The following is an 18,751-nucleotide window of genomic DNA, read 5'->3' as shown; positions in this document are numbered from 1 at the left end:
CTGCCCTAGACCGCCCCCTCTCGCTCTCTCGGCTCGGCAATGTGTGTTTCGTTTCCGTACAACAACATGGCGCCTGCCATTCGGGCACCGCGAGAGAGTCGGGGAGGAGGAGAGACGCGAAGGAAAGCGCCCGGGGCGCAAAGCATCTTCTCCTTCGCGACAGCCGCGCTGTCGTAAACCGGTGAATGGCTCCCGTGTGGCGAAGGGGGAGAGGCGAGCTGGGGATTGTGTGCGGCGGCGGCCCTTCTCTCTGAGGCGCCTGTCCTTCTCCCCCCACCGCCATCGGAGAGACATGGATCCCAACCGGATCATCCAGGCGCTCAAGGGCACCATCGACCCTAAGCTGCGCCTCGCGGCCGAGAGCGAGCTGAACCAGGTGAGAGCGCAGCCTCCGGCCCCCTTCGCCGCCCCCGCCCCGCCCAGGGGATCGCGGCGTAGGCACTTCGGGGATCAGCTGCTTCCCCTCCCGCCAGGCCTCGGCGGAGGACGGGGCTTTGTTTTCCCCTCAGGGGGTGGCCTCCCTCCTCGCCTCCCCCTCTTGCCTCGCCATGGTGGGCGCGCTCTTTCCATCTCTGAGGAGAATCCTGTCACTGCACCTCAGGCGCGCAGCGCTCACCTCCCCACCCGAAAACAGCCTAGCGGTTTCCTTAACGGATTTACACGGCTATTCGCCTACATTCCTGTCCCGCCTCTCCTCCTCCCGAGGTGCGCTCTTCCCGTGTTTTATCCCTCACAGTATAGGTGCCGGCTCCCGGGGGCCCCCAAGCACCCACAAAAATTCCCATGAAGGGGCCGGGCAGCCACAAATCCCGGCGCCAGGGCCATGCACGATGCACGGCACCCATGGCCCCAGGCACCCAAGCTGGCGCTCCTGCCTCACAGCCATCCTGTGAGGTGGTTTAGGCAAAGAGAGGGTGGCTTGCTTTGGGATCACGCAGCCAGCTTTCGTGGGTTGAGTGCGGGATTTGAACCCAGGTTTCACCCAACCAGGACCTTGGGTGGTCTCTCAGCCACAAAAGCTGACCCCTCCTCCCTGTGAAGCACCCTTCGGTCTTTTCAGCACCAGAGGACTCTGTCCAGAAGTTCGCCTGTGGGAGCAGGAAGAGGCACTTTGCAGACTTCCATATTTACTACTGTGCATGTTTTCATGGACTGGAGCCCACACAAATCTAATGAGAGATCTCTAACCTTGGGAAGCTTACCACCGGCCTTGTAAATAATCCCACAGAGTTTGCTTGCCTGCAAAAGACGTTTACTTGCTTGCTGGGGGCTGGCAGAGGAGGGAGGGAGAGCTCTGTCCCTGCTACAGCAGCTCTATACTATGACCGTGTACAAGCCATATATTTAAAGCACATCCTCCCCCGTAAACTGTAGTTTAATTGTGCTGGGAATTATAGCTGTGTGAGGGATAAGCTACAGTTCCAAGGATTCTCTAGGGCAGTGTTTCCCAACCTTTTTTGGGCAAAGGCACACTTGTTTCATGAAAAAAATCTCGAGGCACACCACCATTACAGCCCCGTGACGTCAGCGTGCAGCGTCACGCCGGGAGGGACATGAATTGCTAGCAAATTACATAATCACCTCCTTGAGGGCTGGCTCATCTTCTCCGAAGGCAGAACCCCATTAATTAACAGGACAGACTCACACCATAGCCAAGACGAGGGGGGAAAACCTCAGTCATGCACAGTCATGCACATGTGGGGGCTAAATGAGGACGAAGACCGGGCAGAGAGCAGGGTTCAAATCACCCCACCTGGCCAGGACAATCCCTGGGTGCTCCCTTGGGCCACTCGCCTGACCCACCTCGCAGGGCTGTTGTTGCGAGGATAACACGGGGAGAACCACGCGCGCCCCGGGAGCTCCTTGGAGGAGAAAGCGGGCAATGAATGCAATGCACGAAATATATGAGAGGCGACCAGGTTTTGCAGGTGAGGGGCCCCCGCCAGCCTCCGCTTCCAACACCCGGCGCAACGACGCCGAAGTTTCCCCCCAGGCTTGGCTCGGGGAGCAGCGCTGCTCCCCCCGGCTCCCCTTCGCCCTCCCGGCTCTCTCTGCCGCCCACTGGGGACCCCCCTCACCTGCCAAGTCCGGAGCGCCGGTGGAAGTTGCATGCATGCATGCAGGGCGCCGCGTTGCCATTGCATTGCACTGCACTCCATGCAACGCCTGCACGCATGTATTGCCTTGCACGCCCGCCAAGGGGTCTCCCCGCGGTCCGATGCGTCCCCTCCGGCGCGGATGCAGCATTGCAAAAATAACCCCCCCCCCGACGCAGCCCTACCTGGGGGGCAGCCTCCGCCGCTCCGCCTCCGCGGGGATCCCCGGGCTCCATCCTGCTGCCCGATCTCCGCGGGGGCGCAGGCAGGCTGCGCGGGGTCTGCGCGGAAGAGCCCCTGCCCGCCCGGCCGCCGCCGCTGCACTCATTCCATGGCCGGGAGAAGAGCGCTTCAAACAAAACACCCGGCCCGCCAGGCCACGCTGGGAAACGTAGTTCGCGCACCCCGCGCGGGCGCGGAGCCCAAGGGCGAGGGGACTACGGATCCCGGCAGCCCCCGCGCCGGGGACGGAGGGGGAGAGGCCGGGTGCAGGGATGGAGGGACGGGTGGGCAAGCGAGTGAGTGAGTTGCAGCCGCCAAGCCTTGGCCGAGAGCCAGGAAGGGCCTCCCCGGAGGAGGAGGGAGGCGCAGAGCGGGAGGGAGGGAGGGAACCCCAGGGGTCATCTAGTGACGGCGCCCCAATCGAAAATTTGACTTAAAAAAAATTTTTTTTTTTAATTTTTCCCGCGGCACACCAGGCAACATCTCGCGGCACACTAGTGTGCCACGGAACAGTGGTTGGGAAACACTGCTCTAGGGGAAAGCATTGTGCTTTGCATGTGCTTTAAATGGGGTGTACGCAGCCCAAGTTGCTATGCTGGGTTTGTACAAGGGGGCTTCCCTCTGGCAACGCACTTGATTTCTCTGCTGGGCATAGTCTGTGACCACCTGTATCCAAAATGGTTTTCCAATAGAACACCAGATGTGAGACCTGTAAATACTATGGTGGTGTTTATTTGTTCCTTTGAAAAAATATACATCTAAAAAGAAAAGAAAAAGAAAAGAAGGGACAAGATACTTCATCTGTCTTCAGCTAGCCTTTCACTTGCCTGCATGTCACCTATAGCTATTAGGCTAGTTCTTACATACAAGACTAGTTTGGACCTTAAAGATATGTCAGTCTACAGGGGGCCAGAAGACGCTACTGTTTTAAGAGAAAAGTATGTGTGTGTGTTTGCTGTAACAGGCTGACATGGCAACCTCACTGAAAGTTCTGTTCACTTTTGTTTGGCTTTTAAGCAGACATCTCAAGTTTTGAAGGTTGACAACAGGTTTTGGAATTTTGGGCTCTCTGGTTGGTATTATAGGTACTCTACAGGTCTTAGACTTGTGGCTTTTAATTTCGCAACTTTTTTTAACCATCCTAACCATTTTTTGGTGGTGAAATTCCTTCATGCTACAACCTATGGTAGTTCCTATGATTCTTCAGCATAGTTATTTTTTGACAAGTTGACTTCTTCATCACCATCCCTCCGGAATTTTGATACTTTGAAATTAGATTGTGAACTTTTCCAACTTTTTTAAAGGTTGCCAAATTAATTACAAATCAGCAAGCAGTAAACTTCTGCTGCAAGCCCCACTGAACTCAGTGGGACTTCCTTCTGAGTAAGCATGTATAGGATTGCTTTACATGTCAAAGTAAAATGCCTCACTTTATGGAATCATTATACGTGTACATTGAAGGTTAGTTCACAGTCCCTTAATGATCAAAACTACTGCTAAGCAACCACATGAGTGACAGTTGTATTAGATTAGGATAGAAGATCCCAAATCATTCACAAGTCAATGGCAAAATTCTATGGTAACTGGATTGTTCAAAAAGAGTCATGTCAAAAAACATCAAAGCTATGATACCTGAGAGAGAGCAGAAGGTTGTTGAATTTCAGCTTAGAATCAACATGCTTCCCGTGATCCAAGAATTCTTAGCTTGTATACATATCTACTTTAGATAAAAAAGATCCAGGAACTCGTCAGAATGTCAACTTGTAGCTTTATTTGTACAAAACTTTTTTTGTAATTTTCATAATGTAAAAAGATATCAACACAAAGCAGTATATTACTCAAGTCAACTTTGACAGGGCATACAGACTGCAAGCCCCCGGCACATCTTTACATCCAAACTAGTCATAAAAGTTTTTAGTTGCTGCATATAAATACACATAACATGTTCATTTGGTTGTGATTCTGACAATGGAAATGAAGGTAAAAATGGTCGGATGGGGGTGGTGTCATCGAAAGCTTAATTTCCTAGCTCTTGTTTGGTTCCATACTTTTTCAAAAAAAAGAAGAAGAGCAGAATGTGATTTTCTACATTTTGTTGTTTGAAGTATATGTTTCCTTTGGCCTTCATTGCAGAAGGGTCATGAAAGAACTGCCAGCAACTAACAGCTCCTAAGTCAGGAGTCGCCAACCTGATGGGTACATTTGCAATCTGGACAACAGTTGTGGGCATCCCACACATGCCCTATTCTAGTTGCTACAATAGAATGCTTCTTTTTAGCCTAATTTCAGCAGAGGGAGAGGTTCCAGGGAAGGTGGACACATTTGCATGATTCAGAAGCTTCAAATATCAAGTTTCTAAATTGGGGAGGGGCTATCTGAGTTATTATTTCTATTGTTATGCATCATCTATGTTTAATGTTATGGGGCCATAGCTCTGTGGTAGAGCAATTGCTTTGCATACAGAAGGTCTCAGGTTCAGTCCCTGGCATCTGCAGGTAGGATTGGGAAAGTCTCTCATCTGAAGCTCTGGAAAGCTGCTGCCAGTCAGTATAGACAATATTGAGATGGATGGACCAATGGTCTGATATAAGGCAGCTTCTTATTTTCACTGCTTGTTTTGAAAGAAGCCAAAGGAGAGCCTTAATGACGCAGATGGAATTCTGCTCTTTATCCATAATTCTCTCTTGCTTTAATTTCTGATACCCAGATTTAGGTTTTCTTTTTTTAAAAAGTATCCAGCGTATATTGTGGCATTCATCCTGGATGAACAGCAAAGGAGGTATTCATTTTTAAAGAGGATCAGATCGGTTACAGTTTTACTTTTGTCCTTGACATGCTGACACATTTAGCTGCCAACTGCTGAATGAGGTCTTCGAAACCTTCTAGCAGATTTTAGTAAATCAGTGCCACAGTGATGCTAATGCAGTTCCCATTTGGGAGAGTTAAGTATAGTGAACTGTCGTCAAAAGAATGCAACAGCTACAGACTTCTTAGGATGTACTCCATTAGTGACTGGTGCTGATCCATCAGTACCTGGTCTTGCATTTCCTTTGTGCTTGTGCTATTGCAGTGTGCCTGGTGCAGTGGAATCTGGCAGAAAATAGAGGGTCTGGGAAACTAGAGGGTTCTTGGTTGAACCAAGAGGGGATGTGAAGGCAACCCAGTCGGCCATATCAAGTCAAAGGCCATCCACCTACTACAAATAAAAGATATTTCAAGTGTGGAAGTTGGTGGGGTTAGGTGAATGCAGGAGTGATATGGGCAGTACAGTTTACAGCTACTCTCCTGCCCCAGTGGCTAAAGTTCAAATAAAATATGAGCGACGGGAGAGAAACCATTTAAGGAACTTTGGAAATTGTTAGAGGGTTTTAATGTTGTGTGATTTCATATCCAGCAGTCTTTTTTCACTTAGAAGCTCAATCACTCAGAATAATTTTCCTGAGTGCTCTTGTTGAGTTGATTTTTTGTGTTATCGGAAAATGCCTTTTCCAGTGATAACTGGAAACTTCCATCAGAATGACTGTGACCAGGCTGACACCTTTTTTCCTTCTTCCAGTTATTTTAACTTATTCACTGATCCACAAAAAAGTATGTAAAGGTCAGCACAGAAAATTACCTTAAAAATATGTTGCATAAAATTAATATAGGAAAGTAATACTGTACTTTGAATGTACTTTGTACTTCTCAACTGTTTATGAAGGTAATAGTGTTTTATTAGAAGCTTTGCTGTTGCAAGAAGCAGCAGCAGCAGCTTTGCTGTTGCTTATAGTTTGGAGGTAGAAATAGTATTATTATTTTCCAATTTTATTAGAGAAATAAATGGTCAAAACCACAACTGGATTCAAGAGCAGAACAAAACCTGTTGTGTCTAAGCCAGCTGTTCATTTGGAGTGTGTCCACTGCATGCTCAACCCTTCAAACTGCTTAACTTTGCAGGAGATCATCTGATTTGGAAGGAAATAATCTTTTTCTTATTCATGGCAATAAAGAATCATAGAATTGTATAGTTGGAAGGGACTCCAAGCATAATCTAGTCCAAGCCCCTGCAATGCAGAAATCTCAACTAGATCATACATGACAGATGGCTATCCAACCTCTGCTAAAAAAAACCCTCCAAGGAAGGAGAATACTACAGGTTAACTTGTTTTACAATATATGGTGCTTTTCTGATTGACTTTCTATTCATTTCAGTCCTACAAGATCATCAACTTTGCTCCCAGCCTACTACAAATAATAGTTTCTGATCAAGTGGAATTCCCAGTCCGACAGGCAGGTGAGCAGAAATTATTTCTATGTGTTATGTTTAGAATTTGGTTTGATAGTCATACATATCCAAATTCAGCTACTGTTTCTTACTTTGATGGTTTGCTTGCCTTGGCTACTGAGACCTAAAGTTCAGAACATGTTCCAGCAAAACAAGGAGGGTGCAATAAAGAGCCTGTGAGGAGAGTCCCAAGGGCTCTATAAGGGCTGCATTTGGACCTTGGGTTTTTTTTTTAAAAAATATATATTCAGCAGTCTTCCATGTGCTAGGACACTAGGACTTAGGGATGTTTTTCTTCTTTCACTTCAGCTGCAATTTACTTGAAGAACATGGTGACGCAGTACTGGCCAGACCGAGAGCCACCACCTGGAGAAGTGATATTTCCATTCAACATTCATGAAAATGATCGGCAACAGATTCGGGATAACATTGTGGAAGGAATTATTCGTTCTCCAGACTTAGTGAGGTATGTCAGGCTTGGGGACATGCATCAGAATTCCCTGAATTGTGTTCCAGGGAGAATTAATGCTTCCATTAGGTATGAATTATGCAGATCATGCTACTTTACGTCAGTTTTTACTCTGTATTTTTCTTTTTGAAAATTGTGGTTTTCCAGGAGGTGATGGGTTAGGAAGGGTAATGGAAAGTAAGCTAAAGGACTTGGAATCACTTCTGTAATAATTCTTAAGTGGAGGCTTCCCAGAGAGCTGTTTCTAAAGAAGATGGTTTGGATATTTCATGTTAAGGTCTAAATGAGAGTTGTAGAGAGGCAGGCTAATGAACAAAGGGCAATTAAAGCTAAAATATTATATCCTTTTGTCACACCAAGGAAGTTTTGTTTCCCAGATGAAGATAAAGAAAACTCTTTATAATCCTTTTTTGACCCAGTCCAGATGATAAAGAAAGATCTGTTCTCACCCTGACCACCAGCTGTTCCACATGAGTGTGTAATGGGGAAAGGCTGTAGTTCCTTGGTAGAGCGCATGTTTTGCATGCAGAAGGATCCAGGTTCAATCTCTGATGTTTCCAGATAGGCTGGGAAAGACTCCCACCTGCAGCACTGGAAAGCCGCTGCCATTCAGTGTGGACACTACTGAGTTAGATGGACCAATGGCCTGGCTTGATAGAAGGCAGCCTCCTGTGTACATGTGCAGGCCTGATTGATACCAACGCAGAATCCAGAAATGGGCTGTGCGATTTGGTCTGAGTGTGTGGATATATGCACTTGGGCCCTCTGCGGACATTAGGTCTATTCATGGAGATCGGGTGGCCCAGTGAATGATACCATCTCTCTGTCCCACTGCATATATCCTCTAGGTCACCCAAGATTGACCCTGGGTTAATCATAGAGACTGATGGATGGCAAATTTGCAAATCTTGTGTACTTTAGTTTCTAGTAGTCATTAATTTGTGTGTATGTTGTTTATTTTGTTAGTCCATTTCTCTCTAATAATTTGAGGAGGAAGGAAAAGACACCAGCAATATGGTTTCATTACACAGTATCCAACTTAACAGTTCCTCTAGTGCAATGACTTCTAGGTGTTTTATGGAACTGCCCTGCCCTGCCATCTCCTCTCCCTGTATGACCCTTAAATCTGTTCTTGGGTTTCCCCCAACCCTTCAGAGCAGATTTATAGGGCATGCAGGGCATGTGCAGGGAAGTACCAATCCATAGCTAAAAGGCCTTGCACTAGTGGAACTTTGTGGTTGGATACTGCCCATAGTTACACTGAATGTGATTTCACATGTCACCCACATTTCTCATCCTGTCTTTGTCTTTTAAAAGGTTTCTGATACTCTCCTTTTGCGGAGGATTGCCTGATAGCATTTATTACGGAATAAAGTTTGCTCTGAGTTTCTGATATGCTTAAAGAATTTGCTTCTCAAACTGTTTACCAGAACATGTTACTTGCTGACACTCTCTTCTTCTTCTCCAACCTTTCAGGGCCCAGCTGACAATGTGCCTCCGCACTATTATCAAGCATGACTTCCCAGGTCACTGGACTGCAGTGGTGGACAAAATAGGCTATTACTTGCAGTCTCCCAATAGTGGGAGCTGGCTTGGAAGTCTGCTGTGCCTGTACCAACTCGTGAAGACCTATGAGTAAGTGGATCTTCTTCTGGGAAAGCCCGTTGCTCAGTAGCCTTGCTCATACAGATGGCAGTGTCTGGAGAGCACCCCCAAGTACATGCATGTACCCCTTCTTTTGCCTTGACTGGTTCCTTGGAGAAATAGCTTCTCAATTCTCAAAGTAGAATGTATGTGTGGGGAGGGAGAAAGGCAGGAGTCCACCCATGTGCTCAGGAGAAGGCAGCTCTAGCGAATGGGAAGCAATCCTTCCATTCATCAAGGTTAGGGCAGAGTGAGTAACATGTGAGTCAACATGAAGGATCAAGTAATTATCAGATTACTTGATAATGCTGCACAGCTGTGTAAGTTATAGCATATTCGCCAAAATGTCTTTGATTTGCTGTGCTAAAAAAATAGATAAAAATGGTCAGGAAGGGGTGGAAGGATGGCAAGCAATACTGAATCTTTTCCTTAAAATGTAGAAGAATTAGGACAAGTGTAAAAGTTTGCTCCCCAATTGTTTCTGGATCTGGCTACTTCTGCAGATACAAGAAGGCCGAGGAGAGAGAGCCCCTCATCGCTGCAATGCAGATATTCTTGCCTCGGATTCAGCAGCAGACAATCCAGCTCCTTCCTGACAACTCCCATTACTCTGTGCTCCTTCAGAAACAGATCTTAAAGATTTTCTATGCACTTGTTCAGGTATGAGCCTCTGCACGTAAAGCAATCAGATTATAGAGAGTTCTGGGGTGGGTGTGTGGGACCCTCTACATCATTTCCCTTAAGAGGCATACTTCAGAGTGTTTCATTCACTTCAAGCTTGCTTACTTACAAATTTGGATGTTTAAGATCACAGTCTTAGGCCTGGACTTCACAGTATTTCAGAAAAGAAAAAATGCTAATGAGAGATTGTAACGCCTTACAATAAGCCTGCAACTTGCACGCGGGTTACGTTCTGAGGATTGTGCCTAAAGCCAAAATCATGTAGAGTCAAAACACATTGGGTGTACAGTAATGGCAGTTGGAATTGCCAAAGTCTTTTTTCCAGAATTTCCTCCCCCTTTTGATTTTTTTTTTGCCAAGTGCGTAAAGCTGAATGAGCACAAGTTAAATGTGTGTAAGTTGCAGGCTTACTGTGTGTTTATAAGTGCCCCTGGAATGGACATATTTAGTCCTCTTTAGAAAGTCCTTAACTATGTAAGCATAAACAGTTTGACTGTGTAAAGTGGGGAGCTCTCTGTACTTAAGAAGGCTTCCTGGACATTGTAGAAACCAAGATTTCCCTTCAAATGAATGGGGGCCTTCTTTTCTAAGTCTAATTGCTGTGCAGGGAGGGAGACTGATGAGGAGAGGCAATTTGCAGCCCTGACTTAGAACACCTTTTCTGCATTCCCTTTCTGGTACTTCTGTGTATCACAATACCTCCACACTTCCCCCCATGCTTCTTCTGTATTCCTCTGTGAAACTCCTGATGCACTCCTCTTAAATAAATCCCTGAAAGTCATTGCTGCCCATGGATGACCAGGTGACCATCACATAACATACACTCCCAGGGCATTAAGAAAGGTAGTCCTTCCAACTCTATGATTCTATGATTCTTGGAGCAAAAATAAATAAATAAATACTCCAGCTGCGTTGTGGTGTTGTATCAGTAGTATAATAAAATGTTTTCTTTAATAAAAACAAGGTGTAATCTTTGGATTCTAGTGCAAATAATATAGTCTGGAAACAGCAATACCTTTACTCTTTGTGTGTGACACCCCGCCCCACTCCGTCTTTTTCTTCCTTTCTTTAATTCCAGTATGCACTGCCACTTCAGCTGGTGAATAACCAAACTATGACTCAGTGGATGGAGATTTTCCGGACTATCATCGACAGAAGTGTGCCTCCTGTAAGGATTATATTACTGGGCAACACTAACGCCTTTGGGGAATAGGAAAGGGGGAAGTGTAGCTTAAGGGGCATATTAACTTAACCCCCCCCCCCCAATTTGCAGTGTTATTAGAGGCTTATCCTCTAGTTGTGTTCCAGTATTTTAAAAAAGGAGGCAGAAAGAAGGACAGGAGCAATTGCTCACACTTTCCACTGGCTTGGCAAGAATATAGTGTTTCTGAAATACAAGGAAGAAGATACATAGGAAAATCTGACTTCAGGTGCCACCCACAACCCTCCTGGCCCCCTGGCCTCTGTAAGCACCAAGTGATGTCATCACAACATGTGACCATTGGCTGCCTTGCTCATGGTACCCTGTTAGAAACTGAGCACTGTTGCAGCCTCCCAACTACAGTGGTGCCTGTGGCTGTTTCACTGTCTCTGGGCCCTGTTGGACTTCAATGCCCATGTATACCCAGGACTTGCAAGGGACCCATTGCCTGTGTTGGCGCATCTCTGTGTGGGTCATGTTCTATAAAAGCAGATCAGGAACAGGAGTGTGCTGCCAAGCAGGAGTGTGCTGCCAAGTGTGGTTGCAGGATCTCCCTCTTTGAAGGTTTTCATGGAAAACTTAGCCAGATTCCTTTTGACCAGGCTGGGCTTGAGGCCATTGGCTGCCTTGACATGGGGAGAAGGAAACGAGCATGGTTCCAGTACAGTGGCCCTAGATACCAGTTGCTGGAGCTTGGGGGCTTGCGCTGGAGTGGAGCAGGCAGAAGGTACTGCTCAGTTGACTCAGTTGTAGAAGCTGATATTGCCCGTTCCCTTCCGTGCTTGAAGATTGCACCAAGACCTAAGTATGTAGCTTAGCCAGAACCTACCCTTAGTCCATGAAGATTGAGACTCAAGCTGTGGAGTTCCTGACATATGCAAGTTAGTTTTGCATGTTATATTATACAAGCTTTGAAGATGCACAGCTTTGGCTTGATGTTCTGTGCATGCTATGACATGCCAGGGCAAGGTCTGAAGGCACCTGATGCTGCAGCTTTGCTGAAGCCAAGCAGGTCTGAATCTAGTCAGTGCCAGGATGGCAGATGCTTACGAATCCTATGTATCTTGCCTTGTGTTTTACCATGAATAGGAAATAAGCAGGGTATAATTCATAATAATGTATTGAAAGGTATGGGGTGGACACTACAACCTGCATAATGTAGTCTGCAGAGTATGAACCATGTGGAATTTGCCTCAGTAACAAATTCTGAGGTTTTGTATTGGTGGTTTCAGAGAACAGTCTCAAAAGAAGTAATTTTCAGTCTTTTTACAGTGCTATCCTAAGCATGTTTATTCAGAAGTACTGTAAATATCAGTGTTCAGTGGGGCTCTTTTGATTATGAATCTTTATATTTTAATGTTTGTGTTAACTGGTCTTTATACCATGTAAACCACTTCAAAGCCAATTTTGGTTCTAGGTGGTGTGTATATAAGTTTTGTTAATGTTCAACATTAATTTGTGTACAAATTGGCTGATAGTTATTTCCTTTCATTAGGAGACTCTGCAGATTGATGAAGATGATAGGCCAGAACTAGTATGGTGGAAATGTAAGAAATGGGCTTTGCGGATTGTTGCTCGCCTTTTTGAAAGGTAAAATGCTAACTAGAGCAGATTTTCTGAACTCTGTTTTTCTCAGCACTATACTTCAGTCATTTTTCTATATATTTAATGCAGAGCTTTCCAAACTCTGTGTCGTGACACGTTTGTGTGTCACATGAATACTCCCTGCACCCCTCCAGGGGCTGGAAAGGGGTTAGTTTATCCTCCGGTTTGCTAGTAAAACTGAATTACTGTGTCGCGAAATGAGGCATGTCTAAAAAGTGTGTCACCAACATTAAAAGTTTGGAAAGCTCTGATTTAATGTAAAAAAGTATCCTTACAAATCTAAAATAGGAGCAGAAACTTCCAAACTTCTTGTGGCTGCACCAGATGGGTGTGTGTATGAGAGAGTCCTAGTCACTTGTGCCAAGGTTTAGCGTTGTGTCTGAACAAGCTCTGTATGTTCTTTCACACTTTTGTTCACATCTTTTGAAAAAGTTTTACCAATTTTACTGAAGGTCTCCATTGGATATTTTATTTTGCTCATTTTCTGTTTCTCATCTTGCAACTATTCGTTGAATTTATATATCATCCTTCATCCAAAGATCACAAGGTATAAATGAGAACATAAATTGCATAACAGAAAACCGAAAAACAAACTAAGATTCCACCTAAACATTAGGAAGAACTTCCTGACAGTAAGAGCTGTTCGACAGTGGAATTTGCTGCCAAGGAGTGTGGTGGAGTCTCCTTCTTTGGAGGTCTTTAAGCAGAGGCTTGACAACCATATGTCAGGAGTGCTCTGATGGTGTTTCCTGCTTGGCAGGGGGTTGGACTCGATGGCCCTTGTGGTCTCTTCCAACTCTATGATTCTATGAAACTAGAGCTATTTTTAATATACCTAGAGCGTGCAAAATCAAACCATGTCCCATTAGCCATCTTACTGCTTGCCTCGCGTCAGGAAGTTGGGCAAGCCACAGTGCATGGTGGGTGGACTGTGTTTGGCTTCGTACATAAGAAGTGCAAGTCACAAGATAGGAAGGCCTTCTTTTTAGTAGGGTGATACCTTAACATCTTTGTCACATCATTCTTTCAGCTCTTAAGAGAAGACCAGTTTGCTTAATGTGAAATCTGTCTTTTACTATAGGTGGGGTATAACACCTGCATGTAGTTAGCCAAGGGGAGTCACAGTGAGTGTATGCATCCTTGTTGCCTTGAATGGTCCTAGATTTTGCTTCCCTGCTTTTCTTCTTCCTTTGGTGTCCAGGGTTATTCTGAGCACTCTTTTATACATGATCAACTTTAGCGGCATGTGTACACGTTAACCTTCAGTTTACGTACTTGCTTTGGATTCTTTCTTCAAGGTATGGCAGTCCTGGGAATGTAACAAAAGAATATTTTGAATTTTCTGAGTTCTTCTTGAAAACCTACGCGGTGGGAATCCAACAGGTAAACATCTGCCATTTGTTTTATTAGTATGATAGTTCCACAGCAGGAATTTTTTACTTGTCCTTTATGTATCATTTCTTTAATGCAGGGATGGGGAACTTGTGGCCTTTAAGATGTTGTTGGACTGCAAATCCCATTATCTCTAGTCATTGGCCTTGCTGTCTGGGGCTGATGAAAGATGGAGTCCAATAGCATCTGGAAGGCCACAGCTTTCCCATCCCCACTTTAAGGCATTCATTCCCTTGCCTGAGTACTTGGCTGTTGCAGAACAGAAGGAATAGCAGATGCACCCCAGGAACCTGGGTAAAGAGGGGAGGGCACTTATAATGAAACTGTTCGCAGGGCCATTTTAGGATAATCACAGATGGTTAGTGCTCTCTAGGTAGAAGCCTCATACAATCTAATATTTAGATCCCCCTTGTCAGGAACTTGTTAGGAATCTGCTTTACACCGAGTCAGACCACTGCCTTCATTGACAGGCAGCAGCTCTCCAGGGTTTCAGACAGGGTTATCTTCCTGCCCTGGTTGAGCTTGGGACCTTCTGCACACAAAACGTCTGCTCTATCACTGAGCTATAGCCTTTAGTTTTCCAGGGTGCTCCTCTTTCCAAAGTGAACTGCTGATTTTTTTTTTAATTGTAGCTGCCACTTGCACCTCTCTTGCCTCCATTTTGGCCTCCTCAGATGATCAGATTTGACCATTGGGCTTCCAGTTTCTGGTCCCTGTTGTATGTTGTTACAGCAAATCTTTCCCATGGCTACCATGTTCAGGGATGATGGTGGTAATGGAAACAATCATAATGTTCTAATTTTAAGGACAGATTTTCAAATGCAACTTGATATATGTTGTTTTTCCTTTAGGTACTCCTAAAAATCTTGGACCAATATAGGAAGAAAGAGTATGTTGCACCACGTGTCCTTCAGCAAACATTAAACTATCTGAACCAAGGGGTCAATCACTGTATAACCTGGAAGCAGATGAAACCACATATGCAGGTCAATACAAAAATAGTGATTGGTGTCCCTGCACAAATACTGAGGATTTGAGCTAGAGCTTTTCATGTAGTGTTGGAGCTTGAAAAATTAATTACAATAATTAACATTGCAATTACTATAATGGGAATGCAATCACTTGGACAGAAATAACCAGTCAATAGCATATTTATTTCATTTATCTGTATTTTATTCCACACCATCTGTAGGATTTGGAGTGGTCTCTCTCTCTCTCTCTCTCTCTCTCTCTCTCTCTCTCTGTGTGTGTGTGTATCTATCTCCCGCCTGATAACATTTAGTAATGTAAAGCGTGTGATGTGACATCTTTTCATTAGCTGCTGGATTTGGTGGGTCCAGTATGCAGCACACTGTACTGTTGCAGGATTCATGATGATGATTTGTTGGAGTGAGGACTTGTGTTTGAATGATTAATAATGCGATTTTGCTCTGTTGAACGTTCTCTTTGCTTTTTTTCTTATTAGACTGTGTGTGAAGAAGTGATCTTTTCCCTGATGTGTTATAAAGATGAGGATGAAGAGCTCTGGCAAGAAGACCCCTATGAGTACATCCGCATGAAATTTGGTAAATTTGGTAAATATGTATTATGCATCAGCTAGATGACTTCCTTGCTATCCCTGGTATTATTTCTCAGTAGCACCCAATGTTTGAACAGATTACTATACATTTAGATCAGTCTACAGTGAGAAGGTTTGTTTATTTGCACCTGTAATTTTGTTAGTATTTAGGCAATATAACAAAAGGAGATAAAACAAAATAATAATAATAATAATAATAATAATAATAATAATAATAATAATAATAATAATAATAATAATAATAATAATTTATTATTTATACCCCGCCCATCTGGCTGGGCTTCCCCAGCCACTCTGGGCGGCTTCCAAAAGAATATTAAAATACTATAATACATCAAACATTAAAAGCTTCCCGAAACAGGGCTGCATTCAGATGTCTTCTAAAAGCCTGGTAGTTGTTGTTCTCTTTGACATCTGGTGGGAGGGTGTTCCACAGGGAAGGCGCCACTACCGAGAAGGCAAAAGATGGCAAAGTAGGACATGCCCCTGTTTAACCTGTCCATTGCACTCCATCCCTAAATAACAGTTTGCTTAAGCCCCCATAAACTATGATTGTGGTGAGGTGTCTGTTAAAAACACAAAATGAGGGAGAGACAGTAGGATATAATAATAATAATAATAATAATAATAATAATAATAATAATAATAATAATAATAATAATAATAATTATTATTATTATTATTATTTATACCCCGCCCTCCCCAGCCAAGGCCGGGCTCAGAGCGGTTTACAAGAAATAATAAAAACAAGATGAATGATTACAACTTAAAAACAAAAATAAAACACAACATTAAAATAATGGAACATTAAAATATTAAAATGTAGCGTCATTGCAGGAGGAGAAGGAAAAGCAAAAAGAAAGAGAGGGAGGGAGGGAATCAAATTGGCTCCAAGCCAATTGGCGGAACAACTCTGTCTTACAGGCCCTGCAGAAAGAAATCAGATCCTGCAGAGCCCTGGTCTCATGAGGCAGAGCGTTCCACCAGGCCGGAGCCAGAGTTGAAAAGGCCCTGGCTCTGGTTGAAGCCAATCTAACTTCCTTAGGGCCTGGGACCACTAGGGTGTTGTTATTTATGGACCTTGAGGCTCTCCGTGGGGCATACCGGGAGAGGCGGTCCCATAGGTACGAGGGTCCTAGGCCGTGAAGGGCTTTAAAGGTCAAAAGCAGCACCTTAAATCTGACCCTGTACTCCACCGGGAGCCAGTGCAGCTTGAAAAGCACTGGGTGAATATGCTCCCATGGCAGAGACCCCGTGAGGAGCCTCGCTGCAGCATTCTGTACCCGCTGGAGTTTCTGGGACAGCTTCAAGGGCAGCCCCACGTAGAGTGAATTACAGTAGTCAAGCCTGGAGATGACCGTCGCATGGATCACTGTGGCCAGGTCGGGGCGGGAAAGGTAAGGGACCAACTGCTTGATGCGGCGAAGGTGGAAAAATGTCGCCTTGGCTGTTGCTGTAACTTGTGCCTCCATGGAAAGGGAGGCGTCAAGGATTACACCCAAACTCTTAACGGAAGGCAATGGCACTAATTGGGCCCCCGCAAGAGAAGGGAGTTGGTCCCTCATCCCCATGCCATCCCGACCTAGCCATAGGACCTCTGTCTTCGAAGGATTTAGTTTCAATCGGCTCCCACGAAACCATCCAGCCACAGCTTCCAAGCATCTGGTCAGTGTGTTCGGGGCCGAGTCAGTGTGGCCATCCATCAGCAGATAGAGCTGAGTGTCATCAGCATATTGGTGACAGCCCAGCCCAAAGCTCCGGATAATCTGGGCAAGGGGGCGCATAAAGATGTTAAAAAGCACCGGGGAGAGAATTGTGCCCTGAGGCACTCCACACACCAAGGAATGGTGCGACGACATTTCTCTCCCTAGTGCCACCCTCTGTCCCCGACCAGAGATAAAAGAGCACAACCAGTTACGGGCTATGCCCTGTATCCCCACGTCTGCGAGGCAGTGGTCCAGAAGATCATGATCGACCATGTCAAAGGCTGCTGACAAATCTAAAAGGATCAGCAGTCCTGACCCACCTCGATCCAGTTGTCTACGGAGATCATCTGTTAGGGCAACCAGAGCCGTCTCCGTCCCAAAACCAGGACGGAAACCGGACTGAAATGGATCTAATGCCGATGTTTCCTCCAGAAACCTACCAAGCTGTTCAGCAACCGCTCTCTCAATTACCTTACCCAGGTATGGAAGATTTGAAACTGGGCGGTAATTAGATAGGTCTAAGGGATCTAATGAAGTTTTCTTTAAGAGTGGACACATATTGGCTGAAAGCTGTTTACTTCCATCAGTGATTGCTCATTTAAGAAATAAAAAGAGCCTTGTTGGGTTGTCCTTGTTCTGTCAATTTCAGAATGATTTGTCAAAATGTTCTTCTTGAAGATTGTGCAGTAACACTTGATGTGGTTTTCTTTTCTTGTTCTTTTTGTTGTTGCTGAAAACTTGAAAGATGTCTTTGAAGATTATGCATCCCCTACAACAGCTGCTCAGATACTTCTGTACACTGCAGCAAAAAAGCGAAAAGAGGTACTTACAATACAAACGCTATGACATTATAAAGGCTTGTACCGCTTCCTCCATTCTTCATTGTCTGTGATGGGAAGCCTGTGGCCCTCCAGATGTTGTTGGGGATGGGAATTGGAATCCAGCAACACCTGGAGGGCCAAGATTTCCTATCCCTGCTTAAAGGCTATTTGTCTCCCTTAAAAAAAAATAAAAAAATCTTTATTACATTTTTATCCTCTTTGTTAGCCAAGTTGCTCAGGAGCGGTGTACAAGGTATGTCCCTGCCTGAAAATCCAATGTTATCCTTGCCACGACCATCTGAGCTGGTTTAGGCTACAGTGACCCCTCCCATTCCTCCAGTCTGGACTGATGCTGCACTGAGTAGCCAGGCAGACAGATCTTGAGTGTGGCCTCTCCTCACTCCCCGTGGGTCATCTAGCATTCATCAACAGCACCACCAGTGTCTTCTTGGTTTAAACAGAATGACTCTAGCATTTTTTACTTTCTAGTTTTTAATTTTCTGCGTTTTGTTCCATCTGTTTAGGTGTTACCCAAAATGATGGCATTTTGCTATCAGATACTTACTGGGCCCAATGTTGACCCTAGGAAAAAAGATGGGGCATTACACGTGATAGGATCTCTAGCAGAGATTTTGCTGAAGGTAAGCGGATGAAGACTTGTAAGATACATGTAGTTTTGCCACCAAATATGTAGTCTTCAATGTGATTCATGAAAACCTTAATGCAGGGATCAGAATGCACATATATATCTCTGACAGAAGGTCTGTGTAGAGCAGGAGTTGATCAGGGATTCTAAGAGGATGAATGAAAATGGAATGAACCAAGATTTGTACAGTATATTTTAATTAGTATTCTGGGACTACCTGGCAAGTCCTGTTGTACACAGGTATTTCATCAGAGACATGCATGGAAATGAAATTGATCTGTGGACAGTAAGGCATGGCAAGTAGCTCTAGAATGTTCATTAAAACAGATGTATCCTAGTTGTTCTGTTCAATTTAAATACCATCTTGAAAAGCAGGTGTGCGTCAGAGGGCACTTTGGTCCTCAAAACATAACTTGAAATAATCC

General features: G+C 44.8%; 1 protein-coding gene across 6 annotated transcripts in view; it reads left to right on the top strand.

The window, feature by feature from the left end:
* The first annotated feature begins 162 nt into the window (after positions 1-162).
* Positions 163-18,751, top strand: part of IPO8 (importin 8) — a 42,700-nt gene continuing 24,111 nt past the window's right edge. For 3 of the 6 annotated variants that reach the window (XR_014012704.1, XM_081211998.1, XM_081211996.1), the window contains exons 1-12: positions 163-376; positions 6,510-6,591; positions 6,892-7,048; positions 8,528-8,686; positions 9,199-9,355; positions 10,455-10,544; positions 12,073-12,167; positions 13,481-13,565; positions 14,426-14,560; positions 15,040-15,148; positions 17,605-17,681; positions 18,205-18,321. Coding sequence is in view for 5 of the 6 variants with exons in the window: in XM_081211998.1 (XP_081068124.1) it covers positions 293-376; positions 6,510-6,591; positions 6,892-7,048; positions 8,528-8,686; positions 9,199-9,355; positions 10,455-10,544; positions 12,073-12,167; positions 13,481-13,565; positions 14,426-14,560; positions 15,040-15,148; positions 17,605-17,681; positions 18,205-18,321 (1,347 nt within the window). In the remaining variant the exon portion in view is untranslated. Of the gene's footprint in view, positions 377-564; positions 706-6,509; positions 6,592-6,891; positions 7,049-8,527; positions 8,687-9,198; positions 9,356-10,454; positions 10,545-12,072; positions 12,168-13,480; positions 13,566-14,425; positions 14,561-15,039; positions 15,149-17,604; positions 17,682-18,204; positions 18,322-18,751 lie in introns of those variants that run through there. The other 3 variants (XM_081211999.1, XM_081211997.1, XM_081212000.1) reach the window with 2 other exon arrangements.

Source organism: Podarcis bocagei (genome assembly GCF_964188305.1).
Source record: "Podarcis bocagei genome assembly, chromosome: 10".
NCBI lineage: Eukaryota > Metazoa > Chordata > Lepidosauria > Squamata > Lacertidae > Podarcis > Podarcis bocagei.
Note: the sequence above shows the minus strand (reverse complement) of the source record. Positions and strands in the feature narration are given on the sequence as shown.